Here is a 21,787-nt window from a genome sequence, read left to right as displayed (position 1 = left end):
CACTCAAATTTACCTGATTATTTTCCGACCGGGGCGTCGTGAAGTTATTATGAATTTTAATGAATGAATAAGCAGCCCTATCTTTTCAGCACTTTTGCATGAATAAGGAACTGATTAACCACTCAGGGCATCTCCAGCGCTGGGGTGCAAATCAAATTTGCACCCGGCTCATGAATACCGAGATCAAATTTGCCACCTTGAAAAAACTCCGTCATCCCCACCGCTAGGGCAGCAAATTTGCCACCGAAACAAGCCCACCGCGGGGGGCAAATATGGGTTTTTATCATTTTTTGCTCTCGTTTACCTTCAAAATCAATAATTATGTGTTGATTCATGCCTAGAAATGCTAAAAGTTTATTAAACTTTTTAATCCTTTTGAAAATTTCAAAGAATTTCATTTTTCGAAAATGTTGAAAGTTAAACCATTTGCTACCCGATTTGATTCCCACCAAATTTGCTCTCGAGTTTGCCCCCGAGTCTCCCACCGCGCGTAGCAAAGTAGGTATCAAATTTGATCTCAAGTTAATCTGTAGAAGAAAAAAATGTGTCGGTACCTGTCGGGTACTCATTTTCTGATACCCGACAAGTACCGGCAAGCCGGGGGCAAAGTTTTGAATGCGTGTTTCGGAGATTTTTGTATGTCTGCTCTATGTATGATATGATGTATGATTCAAAAATTCAAAAATTCAAAAATTCAAAAATTCAAAAATTCAAAAATTCAAAAATTCAAAAATTCAAAAATTCAAAAATTCAAAAATTCAAAAATTCAAAAATTTAAAAATTCAAAAATTCAAAAATTCAAAAATTCAAAAATTCAAAAATTAAAAAACTAAAAATTTAAAAATTCAAAGATTTAAAAATTCATAAATTTAAAAAAATAATAATTCAAAAATTCTAAAATTGGGTCTTAAAATGAAGCTTCGATTGCTGATGTTATTATTTACAGCGATAAAGCTTATTTTTCTGAGTACAATGACCCTTTGTACGACCACAAAGAGTTTGAAATGGATTTTTAAATCAATTTTGAAAAATTATCCTCGCGGTCCTTCTTGACAGAAAAGCTCCTACTTGACAGCTCCTTCCAAGGGGACCATAGTTGATCCATAGACTAATTAAAGACTAAACACTCCGAACATTTTTTAAAAAAAATATGACTCATATGCTGTGAACCGCGTGAACCACGTTGAACCGCATCGGCTTACCCCCCGTATGACAGATTTCCTTGGCCGCACTGCCTTTTTCAATTTTGCTTTGTGCTGTTTTGCGCGCGCATCGCATCGAGGCGCGCATCGTGTTTGTTTTTGTTTTCGCATCAGCTGGGCGGTGGAATTTTTGTTTTTGTTGCCGAACTCCTTCGATTATTATTCAAACAAAATGGTAAGATTTAAGTGTTGTTAAATAGCACAAGATCAGTTGAGTAGTTCAAACTCTTCTTGCGATATGAGGATTTGAACATATTAACCAGATTTTCCTATCTTAAGCGAGAAATCATTTGTCTCTTTCCAGGGATTTCGCTGTCATGTCCTTGACCACGCCCGTGCACCGGCCTCCCAGATAAATGGAGCGGGGTCATTCGGTGCCCACTACCACCAAAACAAGTTGAAGGAACTTCAGTTGGAAAAGCAAGAACTGGCGGAGAAGAATGCTCGAGGGAAGGCGTGAAATGACCAGGCTGAAGAGTGCCGTTACCGTTCCTCAAGGACGTGTGCAAGAAGAAGGCTTCCCTACCAACGTAGACCCTGCCACCGAGAAGAACCGCATCCGCGAGGGGAAGGCCCAACCTGGGGCTACCGCAGCCAAGTTGTCGACTTATGTGTGGTGTATTTGTGTGTACGTTACTGATGTAAATTTGTGGTTAAGTTTTAATTGAAAATATATAAAATTTACAGCTTTTTGTCGATGTTTTAATCAAATATGCCGTTTCCCGAGCTGTTATGTTAGAACCTGGTTTTAAATTCCTTAGCCACAGAAATGTCTTTTGATGACCGTGACTTAGCAAAATACAATTTGATTGAATTTGATTGTAAATGATGATTGATCTAATCAACACTCTAGACATCTTTTTTTAGTTTGAATGAACTTTTCGATTTAAAATTTATTTAATACTAAACAACTTAGAGCTATATCAGTTGGAACCTTGGTTGGAATTGTCCTGTAAGGTGGAGTTGGACAGCATGCTTATCAGGAGGTCTTGCTTCTAAGAAAAGCTGCAGCGTACCCTGGTTCCGATCGGTTCAAATACGTTCGATTCTACGACTTTCCCCGGGGTTCCGTGTACCGGAACCGGAAGCTTTCACACCGACCAACATCGTGTTCATTCCGGCAAGCACACAAGCCTTTTGCAATCGTTGCTCTCGCGTGCTTAATTTCTTGTGAAACCGGTAATCGGAAGTACCAAGGAATGTTACATGACCGAATGCAGCACCTGCTGATCAACCCAGAACCGATGCCGAAAGGCCATTTGTTCCATCGGCGACTTATTACGGAATCGACGGAAATAGAAGGCAAAATCAAATTAAAAATTATGGCGATCAGCCTGAACAACCTGTCGGTCGTTTCGGTTCTCCGATATTATTGGGATGGCAAATGCATCCTCAAATAAATCGAATGTGTGTGTTTGTTTAGATTCACCAATCAAAAAAAAAAAAAAAAGAAACGTCAGAAAATCGTCAGTGGAGCCAGTTCTTGACATTTTGATCTGTCATTTTTGACAGTGAACCGGCCCTGCCGAGGGGTCATAAAAAGGTTGAGTCATGGCTCAGATCCCACTGTATAGTCTTTTATTAGTCTATGGTTATAGCGCCACAACTCGCTCTACAAGAGTATTTTTTAAATTGCATTATTAGAAAAAGTGAATCATCTAACAAAGATAAATATATTTTTTTATTTTGCCCGCATCTATGATTACTAAGATACCTTAAGATGGTTTAATGGACGTCAGCCATTAAATCATTTTTCAAACTAGAAAGATTGTTTGCGGATTATTTACCGTCTGTCAAACAAAGAACTTTAAAAAATACGGCCTTTTAAAAAAAGCTGCTTTTAAAAACCCAAGTCGGGGAGTACGTAGTTTTGACGATTACAAACTCCTGATCAACTTAATTAGATTTCTAAACTCGACAGCTTGCTTGCTATCATCCTTTTTCTCGTCTGCAACAAACAATAAAATGTAACCTTATGGCATTTTCTTTAAAATTGCTTTTGGAAAACTCGAGTCGTGGAATCAATATGGCGGACAATCCCGTATCCCCTTAGCCAAACTAAAAAAACTCCAAATAAAACAAGTAAAACTCTACTATTTTATAGCATCTGGGCACGGGTATGAATCTTCAAGTAATTTCAATATGGCGACTTGTATCAGAAGAAAGTGAGGCATTTTCGCTAGTTCTCACTGTTCTGTGTTCTGCGTGCACGTCCGTAAACATCGACCACACACATACTAACACAAAGCGCCACCAAGAGGCAAAAGGTGAATACGAAAATTTTTGGCACTTTCGTTAAAAATATGCGGTTTTGCAAAAACAAATAACAAAACCAACTTTTAAGTGTAGTTCAACCTCGAGTTCAACTGTGAAACTTGTAATTCGTTGCTGATTTGCTCGAAAATCTGTTAAAAATAATAAGTTTTTTTGCAGCACCCCTTTTGGACGGACATTTCTGTTGTCACCTTCTGGTTCCTTGGATTGGCCATGGAAAATTTCACAGTGTAATAAACAGGGCAGCTACCACTGTTTCGAATGAGAAAATGATACAGGTTTTTCAGACGAGTTTCAATCCCGTGATCTGGGGCAACACTAGAAAGGATGGATAAGCATATCGACCTACTCGCTTCCCAGGTTTCAATTACCCCACGAAATCGCTTTCTTTCCTTTGTTCTGCTGTTCGTAATATTTTTTTTGACCCCTTTCCTTTGGAGCTGCACACTGGCTCATAAAGTGTAAAGTCAACCTAATTTATGGTTATTTTTATTCTTTGTGTAGCACACTTATTTTTGGGTGCTGTTAATTTTGTTCAAGAGTGTATAGTAAAAGTAAATTTTCCGCAAACTTTTTATTCTCTGCTCAGCGTGCAAAATGCGCCGATCAAAACAGAGAGCAAACAAAACCAAAACAACTCGCCAACTGTCACCGTTCGCGAACGTGGTGCTCGTCGCGGATTTTTAGTTTTTAGTTCCGACTGCGCGGTTAGAATCGACCTCACGATGGGTGTCCGCGGTCTCACGACGTACATCGCCAGCAACGCCGAGCGCTATCTGGACCCGCACGAGCTGCACGACACGGCGCTGGTCATTGACGGGGACAATTTGTGCATTCAGCTGTTCGTGCGATCCGAGGCACGGATGAGTCCGTTCGGGGGGAATTATGACCACTTTGCGCGGGCCGTGGTGGAGTTCTTTGAGCTGCTGCGGAAGTGTAACGTGCGGCCGTTGGTGCTGCTGGACGGTGGGTACGAGAAGAATAAGCTGAAGACGGTGCGGAGTCGGATGTTGGGGCGGATTCAGTTTGTGGCCAGGGTGAAGGCTGGGTCGAATCGGTTGATAATTCCGCTGCTGATGAGGGAGGTGTTTGTGGAGGCGTTGCGAGTGGCGAAGGTTCCGTTTATGAGGTGCTTGTTTGAGGCGGACAATGAGATTGCGGTGCTGGCGCGGAAGTTGGATTGTCCGGTGCTGAGTTACGACAGCGATTTCTACATTCACAATGTGAAGTATATTCCTTATGTGACGGTGAACCATAAGGTTTACAGGAAGGTCATCGGGGACGAGGAGAACTACGAGATTGAGCTGGTGGACAAAAGGAAGGGAAAGCGAGCGAATCGAGTGCTGGCAAAGCAGGGTGAAGGAGTCGGGGAGGAGTCTCAGATTAGTGAGTCTTACTACTATCTGGATTGTAGTCTGTACACGATAAAGAACCTGATCGGAACGGAGAATCGGTTGACGCCGGAGAAGTTGCCGCTGTTTGCGACCTTGCTTGGGAACGATTACATCGAGCGGCGGGTTTTGTTCAAGTTTTACTCGTCGATGAAGGTGGGCAAGGTGAGCAAGAAGGTTCCGGTGCCGCAGCGCAGGATTGTGGCCATTTTGAGGTGGTTGGAGCATCATTCGGTCAAGTCCGCGACGAAGGCGGTGCTGAACCAGGTGCGGGAGAGGCATCGGAGAGTGCTGTTGAGGCAGTTGCAGGGCGCGATGTACGGATATAACTGTGAGGAGTGCGCGTCGTACGAGTATTTCGGGTTTGAACCGGCGGAGGAGAAGGGTGAGGACGGGGAGAAACTTGAGGAGTTTTTGAAGGGGGAGAATGAAGCTGTGGAGGAGCTGGAGTTGGAAGAAGTCGGGGACGAAGAGGTAGGTTGAAACGCAGGGTGGCCACTCAAAATAGGAATTCGGGAATGTCGGTAATTTGTCAAATCGAGAATCTTTGTAGTTCTGTTCATCGATTTTTTTAAAAAATCACGATCGCTGCTTGATAAATGTCGATCAAAGTTTGTAATAGCATTTTTTGTATATTTTTTTACACAATAAAAATAAGAGACTTGATCAAAATTTAAAAAAATAGATCGAAAACTTCAAAATTGAAAGATATTAATTATTAAAAAAAATCAAAATAAAAAAAAAGTAATAAACAATTTAAAAAATCAGGGCAGCGAATAACTAAGAAGGTTAAGGCTGCCAGAAATAGATGAATTAATAGCAACTTTAAAAGAACGCAAAATTTACATTCAAAAAAAAATATTAAAACCACATACATATTTCAAAAACATTTTAAAAATCATAGATTCTTATCTACAACATTTAAATTTTTTTTAAAGTTGCAAAATTCAAAGCCAAACAAATTTGAAAACTTCATACATTTTTTTTAAATTTAAAAAAAATCAACAATTTTATTAATGCAGCAATTCCATTTTGAAAAGAGAATAAACCGAAAAAAAAAGTTCTACGCTAGAGCTCAACATTTTTCTGAATGTTTCTTGGGCAAAATAATCAGACCCGTTTTTTTCGTATTTTTTGTTTGCCCATTAGGGTGACCTACGCCGTGCCATGGTTGTCCCAAAAATGGTAATTTTCGTAAACCACATTTTTCGAAAAATCATAACTCCGAGCCGTTTCCGATCAAAGCTATCTTGGATCGCAATTTTTCAAAAAAATGTAACTCTTGGACGCAAATAAAAGGTTCTTACATGGGCTTTTAAGGAAAAATCTGGATTTTTTAAAAGGTACAATAAACCAAATTTCCAGTTTTTGCTTTTTTTGTGTTTTTGAAACCGCCTTGAGTCAAAAAAAGCAAAAACTGAAAATTTGGTTTTTTGGACCTTTAAAAAAAAACTCCAGAAATAGTTTAGTGTCCAAAAATTCAAACCTAGCATAGTCGTATGAAAACTTAAAATGGAAAATTTCATATAACACAACAAATAAAAATGGGAGGAGTTCATGAACAGGATTCCGAGATATGATTTAAAAAAAATCAAAACTGGATTTTTCGACGCGCCGCGCGAAAATACCGAAAAATTAAGAAAGCGGAAATAAACACTTTTTAACCTGCGCTAACTCGAAAATTTAAGCGATGACCAGTACTTTTTTGGGTCTTTCAATTACGAAAATTCAAGTGTTAGGCTAGATTTTTTGGACACTAAACCCTTTAAAATCCCATTTAATAACATTTAATTTGCGTCCAAGAGGTGATTATTGAACTCGATCGTAATTTCTCGATTCATGATCGAGATTTTTCGATTGAAATATTACGATCGTAATTTGTCGATGGTAGGGGAACAGCATCTAATTTCAGCGTGCCTCTAATGTTGGCAGGTCAGAGCTTTGACATTCAATTAAAGCTAATTAAAAGCGTTTTCAACTGAACTCGAGTGATAAATAGCTCAATAAGAAGTGAGCAAACAAGTTTCTATCAAAAGTTTTGCAAAATTAGTTGTTTAAATCGTGAAAATCAGCAAATTGGATGGAGCGAGTGCTTAACCTGTCAAACATACGAGAATTTCCCCTAAGTCTTATTTTTTTGATTTGTGATTGAGATCTTTCAATCGTAATTTCTCGATCTACCATCGACTAATTACGACTGATGATCGAGAAAATCTCGATATGGATTCACAGCTCGTTTTAAAAATCTTAAAAAAAATAAAAAAAATCAAACATATTCAACTAAAAAAAAAATCCAAAGATTTGAAAATTTAAAAAAATACTAAACTATAAAAAAAACAAAATATTTTTAAAAATTTAAAAAATTTCAAAATTGAAAGTTCTCAAAAATTGACAAAATAAATTAATAATTTTAAATAATTCAATAACTTTAGAGCTGTTGCATTTTTCCAGTTAGGAATTTTAGAATTTCTTTTTTTAGTAGAGCAGTTCTCTACGGAATCGGTATTTTTTCTTTAATTTTAATTTTTGTATTTTTTAATCCGGCTGAAACTTTTTTGGTGCCTTCGGTATGCCCAAAGAAGTCATTTTGCATCATTAGTTTGTCCATATAATTTTCCATACAAATTTGGCAGCTGTCCATACAAAAATGATATGTGAAAATTCAAAAACCTGTATCTTTTGAAGGAATTTTTTGATCGATTTGGTGTCTTCGGCAAAGTTGTAGGTATGGATATGGACTACACTGAAAAAAAATTATACACGGTAAAAAAAAATTTGGTGATTTTTAATTTAACTTTTTGTCACTAAAACTTGATTTGCAAAAAAACACTATTTTTAATTTTTTTTTATTTTTTGATATGTTTTAAAGGACATAAAATGCCAACTTTTCAGAAATTTCCAGAATGGGCAAAAAATCTTTGACCGAGTTATGATTTTTTGAATCAATACAGATTTTTTCAAAAAATCGAAATATTGATCGCAATAATTTTTCAACTTCATTTTTCGATGTAAAATTGAATTTGCAATCAAAAAGTACTTTAGTGAATTTTTGATAAAGTGCACCGTTTTCAAGTTATAACCAATTTTAGGTAACTTTTTTGAAAATAGTCGCAGTTTTTCATTTTTTAAAATTAGTGCCCATGTTTGCCCATCTTTGAAAAAAATATTTTTGAAAAGCTGAGAAAATTCTCTATATTTTGCTTTATTGAACTTTGTTGATACGACCCATATTTGCTGAGATATTGCCATGCAAAGGTTAAAAAACAGGAAAATTGATGTTTTCTAAGTCTCACCCAAATAACCCACAATTTTCTAATGTCGATATCTCAGCAACTATAGGTCCGATTTACAATGTTAATATATGAAACATTCGTGAAATTTTCCGATCTTTTCGAAAAAAATATTTTCGAAAATTTAAAATCAAGATTAACATTTCAAATGGGCGTTATATTGAATGTTTGGCCCGCTTGAAATGTTAGTCCTGTGTGTGTGATCCAATCCAATACCCGCTAACCGGTAGCGAAATTATGGGAAAGTATAATTTGTATCAGACTGTGTATATGCCGAATGCTGATACAACTTATCTCAGTCTCGGGTATTAGGTGGTGACAGCCCTCGCGCTGCTTCCAACGACTCATTTCAGAATGACAGAGCTCCTTGCGGTCCAATTCCGAGGTCGCTGGGCATTGTTCGGCCCCGCCTAAACATAGAAGCAAGCATCTGAAGGAAACTCGATCTATATTTAGACTTCCAATCCCCTCAGGCAAATCAGGGATCAGCGCGTATTTAATATGAAAAGATAACATGTTTCAACACTACGGATCAATTCACTGCTAGAGTGTAAACCTTCTGATGGTCGACTGCTTAGCGTCCCAAGACCACCAATCCAAAGTTGTGAGTTCGAATCCCACCTGCTTCATTTTAGTTTTTATCCATATTCAAATTCCTAATTCCTAATTTCAAAGGTACCGACCGGGATTTGATCCCTGAACCTTCTGCTTGGGAGACAGAAGACGTAACCATTAAGCCACGGAGCCGGTTTCCGCTTGAAATGTTAGTCCTGATTTAAAATTTTTGAAAATATTTTTTTTCGAAAAGATCGGAAAATTTCACGAATGTTTCATATATTAACATTGTAAATCGGACCTATAGTTGCTGAGATATCGACATTAAGTTACCTAAAATTGGTTATAACTTGAAAACGGTGCACTTTATAAAAAAATCACTAAAGTACTTTATGATTCCAAATTCAATTTTACATCGAAAAATGAAGTTGAAAAATTTTTGCGATCAATATTTCGATTTTTTGAAAAAATCTGTATTGATTCAAAAAATCATAACTCGGTCAAAGATTTTTTGCCCATTCTGGAAATTTCTGAAAAGTTGGCATTTTATGTCCTCTAAAACATATCAAAAAATAAAAAAAAATAAAAATAGTGTTTTTTTGCAAATCAAGTTTTAGTGACAAAAAGTTAAATTAAAAATCACCAAATTTTTTTTTACCGTGTATATTTTTTTTTCAGTGTAGTCCATATCCAAATCGATCAAAAAATTCCTTCAAAAGATACAGATTTTTGAATTTTCATTCATCATTTTTGTATGGACAGCTGCCAAATTTGTATGGAAAATTATATGGACAAACTAATGATGCAAAATGGCTTCTTTGGGCATACCGAAGGCACCAAAAAAGTTTCAGCCGGATTAAAAAATACAGAAAAAATCGAATGACCGAAATCTCAGAGAATTGCTCAGTAGATTCAAACAGTGAAAATTCAAAATTTTAAAAGGTCAAAGCAATAAAATTTTTTTAAAAAATATTAAAAGTTTAAAAAATCAACTATAATTCAAAGAATATAAAGAAATTTAAATATTTTTTTAGAATTTTCGAATTTTTGTGTTTTTAAATTTAGGAATATTGGAATTTTAACATTTTTCCAATTTTGGAAGAATTTTTGAAAACAATATTTAGCAAGATTTTCTCGTTCGACAGTCATAATTCGTCGATGGTAAATACATAGATTGAAAATTTTCAATCGAATGAAATTTCGATCGTGGATCAAGAGCCAGTGCAATAGTTTTTTTCTCAGAATAAAAATTATGATTTTTATTTAACTTAAAAATGAAAACCGATTTTTCTAAATTTATTTTGAAATGTAGTTCGATAGTTGATTTTTTTAACATTTTATTCAGGTAACAAATTGTTATTACTTAAGGTTCTGGAAAAGTTTTTTTTTTTATTTTTTTTGTGAATTGAGTGGCCACCCTGCCAACGACATTCGACTTATTTTTTTAACGTACTTTTTAACTTCATAGGAATCCACCGCAGACCCGGAAGAAGAGGTCGACGAACCGGAAGAGGCCGAAGAAGCTGAACCAGAGGAAGACGACGAGATTGCAGCGATTCCGGAGGACACGTTCAAGTGGGAACCGTGGCTGTTGGAGATTTACCAGGCCGCGCTCACTCCACGCTTCGTGGCCGATCTGTACCACTCCAGCCTGTACATCAACTACCCCCAGGTGGAGGACATTGCCCGGTCGGACAGCAACGAGCTGTGCTACGACCTGTTGAAGTTCACGTTTGCTTTGTTGAAGAGTTCGAAAAAAGGACAAACCTTTCGTTACTTGACGCGGCACGAGAAGGTTGCGCAGTATCGGTGGATCAAGTTCCAGGAAGTGACGCTGCCAGAAGGGGTGACGTTCAATCCGAACAAGCCGAAAAATCTTGGATTGTTTAAGGTTGCGTTACGCGAGTTTGAGGACTGCGATCAGATCATTGATCGATTGCAACTTTTACCAACCAATTTGCAGCTGTACTTCTTGTGCCTCGTCTTCTGGATCAGGAAGAGTCCTCACGTGACAAACGTCCACGTCCACGCGCTTATCCTCTGCCTAATCCAGCTGCAGATCATCGACAAACGGCTCTCCAGCAAGTCACGCGACCCGAAAGTGTTCCAAAAGAACCAAAAGTCCTACCTCGAAGCCCAGAAGAAGTCCTTCCAAAAACCCTCGCACGAACTCGCCGACCCCGCCCTAATCTCCAAGCACTCGTTCAAGCAGCTGACCTCGGCCGTAACCAAACCGGAAGCGGTCCTCACCTACGAACTAACGCTGCCCCACTTTGGCATCGCCGAGCGCCACCAGCGACGGAACGCCGAATTTGACCGCGCCACGGCGCACACCTTCGCCGAACTGCAGGCGGTCGTGCTGAACCTGCTGTCGCTGAACGCCCTGCTGCGCCATCCGCTGGAACCGGCCCGGGTGCACGAACTGTACAGTGGACTGTTTCTTCACAATGCGTTCCACACGATGAAGTCACGCGCCGATCCGCTCGAGTACGTGCGCAGTACGGTGTTTCGGTACTCGGGCACGCTGTTCCAGATTCACCGGGCGTTGTACGGATGGCTGGTGGAGACGGTGCCGGATTTGGCGGAACGCAGAACGCTTACTGCGAAGGCGAAGAGACAGCTTAGGAACAAGGAGGTGGTGAAAAAGGGCTCGACGAGTCATGAAGTCGTGGAGAATGATTGCGTTGAAAGGGAGGACAGTTCGGACGAGCAGCAGGACGAGTTCAACGACTTGAACAACCAGTTTAGTCAGCTGTTGATGGCGAGTTAAGTTCACCTTGTAATTCATTGGCATAATAAGGCAAGAAAGACTTTCAAAAAAACATTCGTCATTCTTTTTTCTGGCTGCTAGTTTCAGCCATGGACCGAAAAATGTCCTTCTTTGGCAACACAAATTTGGTCTTACGTGCCGGAATCTTCTGCTTTCTACGCTTCGGTTCAGCTTGCACCGCAATTTGAAACTTTCCGTGCGCGACAAACGAGTGGTCAATCAGCTCCCTGTCGGAGGGAAAGTGCTGTGGAAAAAAAAATCCTAAAATTATTTCAACTTCAAACTACCGATAAATCTTTTGAAGCTTACCTGTCCACACGTTTTACACTTGTACGTTCCGGCCCGCAAATCGGCGTGCATTTGCACGTGTCGACCAAAATTTAGTTGACTCGTAAACTTCTTCGGACACTCGGAACACTTGAGCGATTGACTCTGCGTAGTTTCTGGTTTTTGTTCCAGCTAAAAAAAAATTGAAAAAGCGCGTTTACAATGAGCTCAACTTAAATCGATAATCCAACACAAATTACCCTCTTCCGCGCGTGCGATCTCAAAATAATGTTGTGAAAGTGAACGTGCCGAAGGCAGAGCTCCTTCATGGCAAACGTTTTGAAGCACTTTGGACAGATAAAGACGTCCCCGTCCTGCAGGATTTCAACCTCGGAAATGATTTCGCACTCTTTTTCGTGTTTTTCGAACAAAGCCCTACAGGTAAATTCCTACCAAGATGAAAGTAAAAAAAAAACGTTAAATTCACCAGCCCACAAAGTACAAAATAAAACAAACCTTTTTGCAAAATTTACAGCAGATTTTGGTGTGGGACGCCAAATGCATATGAAATCTGGTACGGTCGACGAAAATTTTGTCGCACCTGGCACAGTAAAAATCACCGAAATCGGACACCAATTGCGGCTGCTCCTGCTTGACGACGTCCGCGACGCTAAATTCCTTCTTCGTCTCGCAGACCGGATCCGTTTGCGGGCAGTCCATGGCCCACGACGGTTCTCATTGATTAAACCCAGCTTCCGGTCAGATCAACAGAAAACAGCTGTTTTGCTTTGTTTGATTTTGTTTTGACGTTTCACACTTTTGTTTACCACCGTACACGATGAGAGATAATTGCACACAAATTAAATGGGATTCGGAATCATTTACACGCTCATTCAGATCGCTTGTCTGGCAGAGCTATATGTTTTCAGTTCTTGTAAATTCAACCCAAAATAGGATAATGGCACTAATGGAGCGTTCTTTTGTTACACTACTCCACTTTCGTACCAGATGAGCGATCCCCCCCCCCCTTGCTCGAAATGAAATAAACCAGAGGAAAAAGCAAAGAGAATGATGGAACAAAAGAAATCACAAATCCGCCTAACTATTTCCAACGAATCTATGACATTTCCCCGAAACCCACATTCCCGAAGAGACATTTCCCCGAATGCCACATCTCCGAAAAGACACTTTCCCGAAATGTCATTTACCCGAAAATCATTTCCCCGAACGATCCATTTCCCCGAACGGCTACATCCCCGAATGGCGACTTCCCCTAAAAACCATTTTCCCGAATGGCCACTTCCCCTAATTTTCCACATCCCTGAAAATCATTTTCCCGAATGACCATAATCCCGAACGGCCATTTCCCCGAACGCCACTTCCCCAAACCCGGTCAGGCGGGTATGGCCGTTGCTCAGAACCGCGCGCGGTTCTGGACAACGGCCATACCCGCCTGACCGGGTTCGGGGAAGTAGCGATCAATAAAGTATCATGTCCACAATAGAGCTTTATGACGTTTCGCGTACGCACACTAGTGCACCATTTGATTTTGATGGCAGACAAAATTTAACCTCACTTAATTTTTGTGTACGTACACGCAATACAAACGAACGTTGATTACTCTATTGAACGTTCAAAAAATTCCGAGCTTCACTTGAATTTTGAATATTCAAATTAATGTAAATGCGACAACTGGCCAAAGGGATTTCAGGTCAGAACGTGTTTGACACACGTTCAGGCCCGACTACCGCAAAAATTTGTAATTGTTACTCGGGACCTTGGCAACCAAAATCAGTTGTCGAGCTTAAGTATAGCCCCTAAACTACTTTAAAGTGATTTAGTTATTTTAAATCTAAAATGGCGGTGATGAAATATTCAAAAAATGCTTTTTGTAATTCAATAATTAACTATTTAGATTTGATTAAAAGTGTTGGTCGCAGAACTCGAATTGGACGTAAAAAAATAAAAAATAATTGTTCAAAGCCTTCATCTAGCCAAAATTGATAAAGACAAATTAGTTCAGTTAAACAAAATCTAGAACAAACTGAATCCTGCGCATCGAGTCGTCGCATGAAGCTATCGTTGCTGTTCAATCCTTACCACGTAGATACCGTTTTGGAAAATTGTCCTTTGCTGAAAATGGCCGCTACAAAAAAATTTTTTTTTATGGAGCGTGGATGATCTCAATACCCCGCACTCTTGAAGTGTCCGCGTGGTTTATTAATGGCCTTCTACGGTAATTTGTTTTTTTTTAATCTTACAAAACACGTAGGAGAATTTAATATTAACGTCATACTTTTATAAAAAAAATCCCTAAATAACAATTTAGTTTATATGTAGGTCATCATTCGGAAAAATTGATATTTTGGTGAAGTAACCATTCGGGTATATGTAAATTCGGGAAAACGGCAGTTCGGTAAAATGGCCATTCAGGTAAATGACATTCGAGGATATGGAATTTTCGAGAAAATGATTTTCGGGGATGTGGAATTTTCGGGAAAATGATTTTCGGGGATGTGGAATTTTCGGGAAAATGATTTTCGGGGATGTGGAATTTTCGGGAAAATGATTTTCGGGGAAGTGGCACTTTCGGGGAAATGATTTTCGGGGATGTGGAATTTACGGGGAAATGATTTTCGGGGATATGGGATTCGGGAAAGTGGGATTCGGGGATAAGGGATAAAACCATTTCCAACATTGTTTAGGTGAACACCGAAAATGCAAAACCAGTTAATGAATTGGGTACTAAAGCCATATGTAAATTTTTATGTACAACGGTAAAAAACACGATTAAAAACCATTTCTGATCACTTTTTTTTTCATTTTAATGCAAAAAAAAAAATGACAAGACAACATTTTTTCGATGGATCAACTATGGTCCCCTTGGAACGAGCTACGAGTACGAGTACGAACTTTTCTGTCAAAATTCAATTTAAAACTCTTTGTGGTCGTTCAAAGGATCGATGTCATCAGAAAAATAAGCTTTATCGCTGTAAAAATTAATATCAGCAATCTAAGCTTCATTTTAGGACCCAATTGAAAAAATAAACCTGGTTTCAAATTGTTTTTTATTACATTCACTGCATTTTACTTTTTAATCTAACAGATTTGGTCTGACAAATCTAACATGGATTTTGGTCTGAAGCAGACGAGGGATAGGACAGAGCTTGCACCCTTACCAAAATTATGATTTTCTGAGTTCAATATCCCAGTTTTCATACGATTTTTTTGAGTTTAGGTACTACAAACATAAAAATGGTTATATAAGGCTTTCTAGTCAGAAATTTACCAACACATTCAAAGTATGTTTACATGACAGCTGGACGTTTGTTTGCATCAGGTTTCCTATCTCTTTCTAACAAAAGTTTTTTTGTCAGGCGACTTCTAGCTAGTTTTTTTGACTGACTGCCCGATATGTCAGCCAACATACTTCGCAGGGCTGTGACAGCTACAGCTCGATCATTGTTTGCATCAGGACACTGTGACGAGGAGTTCGTCATTTTTGAGTTAAATTATATTTTTTTCACTGGGCCTAGAAAGCCTTATTGGCTGAACTGAAAAATTTGAGCCTAACATTTCAAAAGCGTCTAAACTTTTGTAAACAATAGTGTATCCCTTTCACACGTATGACAGTTTGCATAAGGTGTGAGAGGGATACACTCTTGTTTACAAAAGTTGTGTGCCCTAATGAAATGGAAAGCACGAATTCGCATGAAAAGTGGGATATTGAACTCAGAAAATCATGATTTTTGGTAGGGTGTGGGAAAATCCAAACAATGATCATAAAATTATTTGGTTTTTGCTTAAAAAATCTTTAAAAATCCTAAACTAAAACATAATTAATGAATTTTAGAATTTTAGAATTTAAGAATTTAAGAATTTAAGAATTTAAGAATTTAAGAATTTAAGAATTTAAGAATTTAAGAATTTAAGAATTTAAGAATTTAAGAATTTAAGAATTTAAGAATTTAAGAATTTAAGAATTTAAGAATTTAAGAATTTAAGAATTTAAGAATTTAAGAATTTAGGAATTTTAGAATTTTAGAATTTAAGAATTTCAGAATTTAAGAATTTTAGAATTTTAGAATTTTAGAATTTCAGAATTTTAGAATTTTAGAATTTTAGAATTTAAGAAATTAAGAATTTAAGAATTTTTGGTCCTATAATGAAGCTTAAATTTGTGATCTTATTATTCACACCGATAAAGCTTATTTTTCTTAGTAAAATGACCGCAAAGGATTTTAAATGGATTTTTAAATTTGATAAAAAAATTACTTCTTGACAGATAAGGTCCTATTAGACAACTCGATCCAGGGGGACCATAGTTGATCGATCGAAGAAATGTTGTCTTGTCAATTTATTTAAAATTTAAAATGAAAAATAAAAAGCTATCAGAAATGGATTTGAATCGTGATTTAACCGTTGTACATAAAAATTTACACAGGGCTTTGGGTCCATCTAAGAATTTAAGAATTAAAAAAAATAAAATTGAAGAATTTAACAATTTAAGTATTTCAGAATTAAGGAATTAAAGAATAAGAAAATTTAAGGATAATATTTTTTAATTTTGAATGCTAGAATTTAAAAATTTGATAGTTTTAGAATTTAAAGATATTTGGTTTTTGAATTTTGTTAAAAAAAAATTCGGTTCTTAAATTTTTGATATCTCAAATTTTGTTTTTTTTTATCATTTTAGTATTTTGAATTATTTGAATATTTTAATCATTATCTCCCAAGAATCCCAAGCGCACGCACGGTTCAATATGTGCTCAAACCGAACCGTTATTCTGTAAAATTGGAAATCAATGAAGACCATTCCCATTTTTTTACCCCGTCACGCATCAAATTTTCCATAAAAATATTAGGGTTAATCTGCGTGTAAATGAATTTTGTTTTTCAAGATTTTGAGTTGATCTGTTTTTTCGTGTACTCGGTAAACAAAACAGAAACGTCAAAGTAGCGAACGAGAAAGTTGAACAGCTGCTTTTTGTTGATGCAGGTCGCAACGACGGAACAAGCAGATTGGGAGCAGAATTTCTCCAGGATCGAAGATCATGGACTTGTTGCCGAGTGAACAGGTAAATAGAATTTGTTTTGGAAAAAATAATTAAATTCAATTGCCTTTTGATTTTTATAGTTGCTAATGAAAATAAAATCCGAAGTTGAAGAGGTATTCCCAAATGGTGAAGTTTTGCTCAAGCAAGAACCAATTTCTGGAATCGATTCCATTGTGGTAAAGAAGGAACTCCTTGTGGAAGATGTGAAAACGGAACCACCGGATGTCGTCCCCGAGGGATTCGTTATAACTGTGAAAAACGAACCAGTCATTTTAACGCCATCGACAGCCTTCGAGTCCGTAGCCAAACAAGAACCCATCTCCCAAAGCTCTCCCGACCTGCACTGCTTCAAGTGCGACAAATCGTTCGTCACGCTGGATGCGTACCACCTCCACTGCGTGAAGCATACCAAGCAGGTTCGCGGCTCGTACTGCTGCCGTTACTGCCAGAGGGTCTTCCCGTGGCACAGCGAGCTGGTGCGGCATCAGGAGCTTTGCGCGCAGGACGTCTCGCCCCGGCTGGAAATGATCCAGGACGGGGACCTCTTTATCTGCCCAAAGTGCTTCAAGTCGTTTGCGATTCGAGACTTTTGCATTCTGCACATCAAACGACACACGCGAGAGGTTAAAAGGAAACGACAGCTGGAGGATGAACCCGCTGAAGAAGGGGGGATGGCCGAGAGGATATTAAAGTGTTCCGAATGTTACAAGCAGTTTAAAAGTAAGGCGAGCTTTGAGCGACACTCGAGCGTGCATCGCGAAGCAAAGTTGGGACTTTACAGGTGCAAGATTTGTGGAATGGTGAGTTTTTTCAAGTGTAATTTTTGAACAATTAGAAATAAATGATTTTTTTTCAATTTTAGGATAATGAATCAAACTACGAGCTGACGAATCACTCGCTGAAGGTGCACGGTAAGTTTCAAATGGCGCCAGCGTCGACAAAGAGTACCAAGTCTGAAACCATTGGTAGGAAAAAGAAGCCAGCGATTGAAATTAAAAAACTTATCAAGCAATAAATATAGAAATTCAAAAAATAATTTTATTTAACTGCGGATCAACAAAACCTTGTAAGCTCCCCTTTTTTCAACCTTTTTCCGATCGAGGGCCGTGTTACGCATCATACAAAAAAAAATGTATGAAAAATGTGTTACGAGGAAGGATTTGTTTCGTTACGTGATTAAAGAACGCTCCCTAAACAGAACACAATATGCAAAAACCATTCTTAAATACCAACCCACAAAGTTCATAACGTAAATTTAATGACCTTTACCATTTCTAGCAATTCTAAACGATTAAACGGCAGTTCATTCTTCACATTAACGTCCAAGTTCGCCTGCGGAGAAAGCGGTTTTCGTTAAAATAATTAATACACTCTAAAAATAACAACATTACTACCCCAACTTACCGTTAACGATCCCACAAAACAAAAGTTTGTTTACCATTCGTTACACGCAGATGGCGAGCTGATCAAGTATTTATTGGTAACAACCTGTTGCACGTTGACATCTTTCTGACACAAATATTGCGCGTATTGTCAGAATTCGAGTTTGATGTTTTGTCACATCAGCTGCTTCCTTCCCGCACAATCAAATACCAAAGGTGAAACTGCCCAAATCATAAGAAAATTAACGACGATAACCTAACGACCTATTTAATAAATTGTAGGATTGTTTGGGGAATGGAAAATGTACGGTTGCACCCTATTTGGTGTATTATCAAGATCATTTAGGACAGTGTTTCTCAACCGGTGAGGAATTCCCCCCTGGGGGGGGGGGGGGGGGGGAATTTGGCCATTCTAGGGGGGAATGAGGGTTCAATAGAAATTCAATGTCTGGAATCATTATTTGAATCATTCTTTGCAACTTCCAGTTTCTTTGATTAGTAATAACAACATTTGTTTTTTCCCAAAAAATTGTTATAAGGCTTTCTAGCCCCAGTGAAAAAAATATAGTTTAACCCAAAAATGACGAACTCTTCGTCACAGTGTCCTGATGCAAACAAAGACCGAGCTCGAGCTGTCACAGCCCTGCGAAATATGTTTGCTGACATATCGGGCGGTGAGTCAAAAAACCCAGCTAGAAGTCGCCTGACAAAAAACTTTTGCTAGAAAGAGATAGGAAACCTGATGCAAACAAACGTCCAGCTGTGATGTAAACATACTTTGAATGTGTTGGTAAATTTCTGCCTTATTAAAGTTTCAATTTCTGTGAATTTTGACATTTCTTGAAACAATAAAATGATTTTTTTTTAATATTTCTGAGGTATTTGTATTTTTTGGACTCAAGCAGATTTTTTTGTGACAGATTTGCTGGTTTCTGTGAGATTTTTGTACACTTTTTAACAAGAATGTTTTATTGAATAATTGGCAGTTGACAAAAAGTTTTTCAAATATTATTTAAGTTTGTTTGAATTCTTCACATTTTCTAGAGTAATCTGTCTTTTGCCGCTAATAATTATTAATTTTATTAAATATTTGTACATATTTTATAATTGTTTTTTTTTTATTGTAATTTCAACGAAAAGAAGCGCAGAATAGTGGCTTTTCATTTTTTTTAAATTAAAATAAAACATTTTCAAATACCATCTATAGTTTTTTTGTTATGAAAACTGTAATCTTTTTGCAAACCTAAAAAAAATATGTTTGTGCATTGATACCAGTAAATTAAAAATAAGGGGGGGGGATGAAGTTCTTGCAAATCAGTCAAGGGGGGAATGGATCGCAAAACGTTGAGAAACACTGATTTAGGAAAAATCATTGGACAAATGGTGACTGTATGGTTGTTGGCTATGCGGGTTGCTCTGAAGAAAACTGGAACAACATGTGAAAATTGCGGATAAGAGTTGGAATGGAAATGTTATAAAAAGTGTAAAACAAGCCCAATTTGGAAGTTTAACGCAATTTTGTGCCTCATTTCACATGGAATAATGCAATATTTGCAAAATATTCTCCGTTAAGTCCAGAGTACTATTGTTAATTTGATTTGGTTATCCGTGGTGGATTTTCTTGAAATAATTCGAACTGTCAAAAATCCACCCAAGGCATCTAACGGTGGATACTTTTATACCACAGTTTTTTGTGCGATCAATGTGGTAGATGCTTTGGTGGATTTTTGACAGTTCGAATTATTTCAAGAAAATCCACCACGGATAACCAAATCAAATTAACAATAGTACTCAGAATTCGCAAAAGTTTTCAGGTAGCTATCAATATGTTTTCCCCCAGTTTCATTTATTGTACCAGAAAGTTTCTCAGCAACTGCAGCTGCGCATCTGTCAAATCGTCTGTTTGACAATCGCTATTTAATTTGTTTAAGGTTTTACACCGTGACGTCATTTTACAGCTCGTGTGCACTGTTTACATGGTCTTGGTCGATTGTCGACGAACAAAATCGACGACCGCATCGAACTGTGCTAAGTCCATGTAAACAGTGCACTCCTTTCTAACCTCCAAATCGAGTCGGCGTAAAACCTAACATTTTATTAAGTCCCAATTTTTTATATTTTTAAACGTGGTGATTATTGCATTCGATCGTAATATTACGATTATAATTTCTCGACTCACGATTGAGATTTCTCGATCGAAATTTGTCGATAGTAGATTGAGATCATTCGATCATTATTTCTCGCTCTACCATCGACAAATTATGACTGACAAACGAGAAAATCTCGATATGCGTTTTAAAAAATTGAAGCATTCAAAAATTAAAAAAAAATCTAAAATTTTAAAAACTTCAAAAAAGTTTAAAAATAAAAAAAATGTGAAAAACTTCAAAAAAGTTTAAAAATAAAAAAAATGTGAAAAACTTAAAAAATACTTTTTCTTTATTAAAAAATAAAAATACAAAAAAATTGAATTATTATTTTTGAAATATTTTAAAATTTAAAAAAAAAATCAAAATTTAAAAGGTATAAAAAATTTGGTAAAAAAACACAGGTAATTGTCGTGACTGAAGCCCGATATTACATTTAATTTCACAATATTACGGATCAGGAATAACAACACGTCGTTTCAAGTCCAAGCAAAACACACGACTGCTTTATTTCTCGTTTCCTCACGCACACATCTTCAACGCCTCTCTCGCTTGACCTGATATCTCTTGCTCTCTAATTTCGATTCACGAACTCTCTCGTCTCACTCTCTCTCTCTCTCACTCTTCTCTGCCACACTCATTCACTACATCCTCGTTCTTCCCTACTCTAATTTTTTTTTTTTTTTACTGTTGCCTTCATGTTTACTGATAGAAAAAGCCTGAGCAATTTATCAAAAATACATATTCAACTGCAATCTAATTCCCAGCTTGATGATCTGTGGTATTCTGGAAACACTGCTCATCCCAAGATTCAGCTCCAGCACATGCTTCTCCGGTATCCTTTTCCGTGACACGTAGAAGCCAATCCAATCTCCAATATGATTACCTGAAATTAAAGAAATAAAAAACGACAACCTCGAAAGTTCTCGTGTTATTAATTGTTTAATAAAAACATATGAAATTATAACTCACAATCATCCCAGAAAATGTATCATATCTCAAAAATATATCAAAGAGATTAAAATATAAAAATTCTCTTATAAACTTGTCCAACAATCCATAACAAACATCTTTTACTACATCTTCCTTAAAATCCAAACATAAGGTCAAATTTAGGTCGTATAGGTTATGAGTCTATCGATCCTTAATCATCACTTCCAAAAGATTTAAAATTTGAAAGATCTGTTACCAACTTGTCCAAAAATTATTAATGTATTTTTTTTTATCCCTGTAATCCAATTAAAAATGTTTTTTTTCTGTAATCCAATCATGATCACAAATTTGAGTCGTGTATGTTATGAGCCTATCCTTTCTTAACCCTCTATCGCCCATGGTTGATCCAGAGCACCACTTTTTTTTTACTTTACTACTCATTCTTCCTGCACAGTGTTATTTAAGATGTTCACTTCCTCCAATTCAAATTCCATCCAATTTGGTCAATTCTGTAGAAAA

At 37.3% G+C, this 21,787-nt stretch overlaps 3 protein-coding genes and 1 long non-coding RNA gene across 4 annotated transcripts; 3 read left to right on the top strand and 1 right to left on the bottom strand.

Moving 5' to 3' along the window:
- Nucleotides 1-911: 911 nt before the first annotated feature.
- Nucleotides 912-1,894, top strand: LOC128092960 (uncharacterized). Its single transcript, XR_008212120.1, has 2 exons — nucleotides 912-1,377; nucleotides 1,507-1,894. It is a non-coding gene; the product is annotated as an uncharacterized LOC128092960 (long non-coding RNA).
- A 2,209-nt stretch (nucleotides 1,895-4,103) lies between these two features.
- On the top strand, nucleotides 4,104-11,536 carry LOC120418723 (protein asteroid). The gene is made up of 2 exons (XM_039581198.2): nucleotides 4,104-5,341; nucleotides 10,181-11,536. The coding sequence occupies exons 1-2, from the start codon at nucleotides 4,202-4,204 to the stop codon at nucleotides 11,480-11,482; spliced, it is 2,442 nt and encodes an 813-aa protein (XP_039437132.1). The 5' UTR covers nucleotides 4,104-4,201; the 3' UTR covers nucleotides 11,483-11,536.
- A 4-nt stretch (nucleotides 11,537-11,540) lies between these two features.
- On the bottom strand, nucleotides 11,541-12,540 carry LOC120418724 (zinc finger protein 57-like). The gene is made up of 4 exons (XM_039581199.2): nucleotides 12,266-12,540; nucleotides 12,010-12,198; nucleotides 11,792-11,941; nucleotides 11,541-11,726 (listed from the first exon to the last, which is right to left on the bottom strand). The coding sequence occupies exons 1-4, from the start codon at nucleotides 12,467-12,469 to the stop codon at nucleotides 11,541-11,543; spliced, it is 729 nt and encodes a 242-aa protein (XP_039437133.1). The 5' UTR covers nucleotides 12,470-12,540.
- Nucleotides 12,541-16,695: 4,155 nt separating this feature from the next.
- On the top strand, nucleotides 16,696-17,842 carry LOC120418695 (zinc finger protein 225-like). Its single transcript, XM_039581160.2, has 3 exons — nucleotides 16,696-16,827; nucleotides 16,887-17,606; nucleotides 17,669-17,842. Exons 1-3 carry the CDS (start codon nucleotides 16,804-16,806, stop codon nucleotides 17,819-17,821), a joined length of 897 nt encoding a protein of 298 aa, XP_039437094.1. The 5' UTR covers nucleotides 16,696-16,803; the 3' UTR covers nucleotides 17,822-17,842.
- Nucleotides 17,843-21,787: the final 3,945 nt, after the last annotated feature.

The sequence above is a fragment of the Culex pipiens genome, chromosome 2, assembly GCF_016801865.2.
Source record: "Culex pipiens pallens isolate TS chromosome 2, TS_CPP_V2, whole genome shotgun sequence".
Lineage (NCBI taxonomy): Eukaryota > Metazoa > Arthropoda > Insecta > Diptera > Culicidae > Culex > Culex pipiens.
This window is presented reverse-complemented; position numbering and strand designations above follow the sequence as displayed.

Bases quoted from the DNA above. Each gene is read 5' to 3' on its own strand.
- LOC120418723 (XM_039581198.2), top strand. From the start codon at position 4,202: ATGGGTGTCCGCGGTCTCACGACGTACATCGCCAGCAACGCCGAGCGC. The intron at 5,342-10,180 runs GTAGGTTGAAAC...TTAACTTCATAG, and splicing joins AAGAAGTCGGGGACGAAGAG to GAATCCACCGCAGACCCGGA.
- LOC120418724 (XM_039581199.2), bottom strand. From the start codon at position 12,469: ATGGACTGCCCGCAAACGGATCCGGTCTGCGAGACGAAGAAGGAATTT. The intron at 11,942-12,009 runs GTAATTTGTGTT...ATTTTTTTTTAG, and splicing joins GATCGCACGCGCGGAAGAGG to CTGGAACAAAAACCAGAAAC. The intron at 11,727-11,791 runs GTAAGCTTCAAA...TTTTTTCCACAG, and splicing joins AGTGTAAAACGTGTGGACAG to CACTTTCCCTCCGACAGGGA.
- LOC120418695 (XM_039581160.2), top strand. From the start codon at position 16,804: ATGGACTTGTTGCCGAGTGAACAG. The intron at 16,828-16,886 runs GTAAATAGAATT...TGATTTTTATAG, and splicing joins ACTTGTTGCCGAGTGAACAG to TTGCTAATGAAAATAAAATC. The intron at 17,607-17,668 runs GTGAGTTTTTTC...TTTCAATTTTAG, and splicing joins GGTGCAAGATTTGTGGAATG to GATAATGAATCAAACTACGA.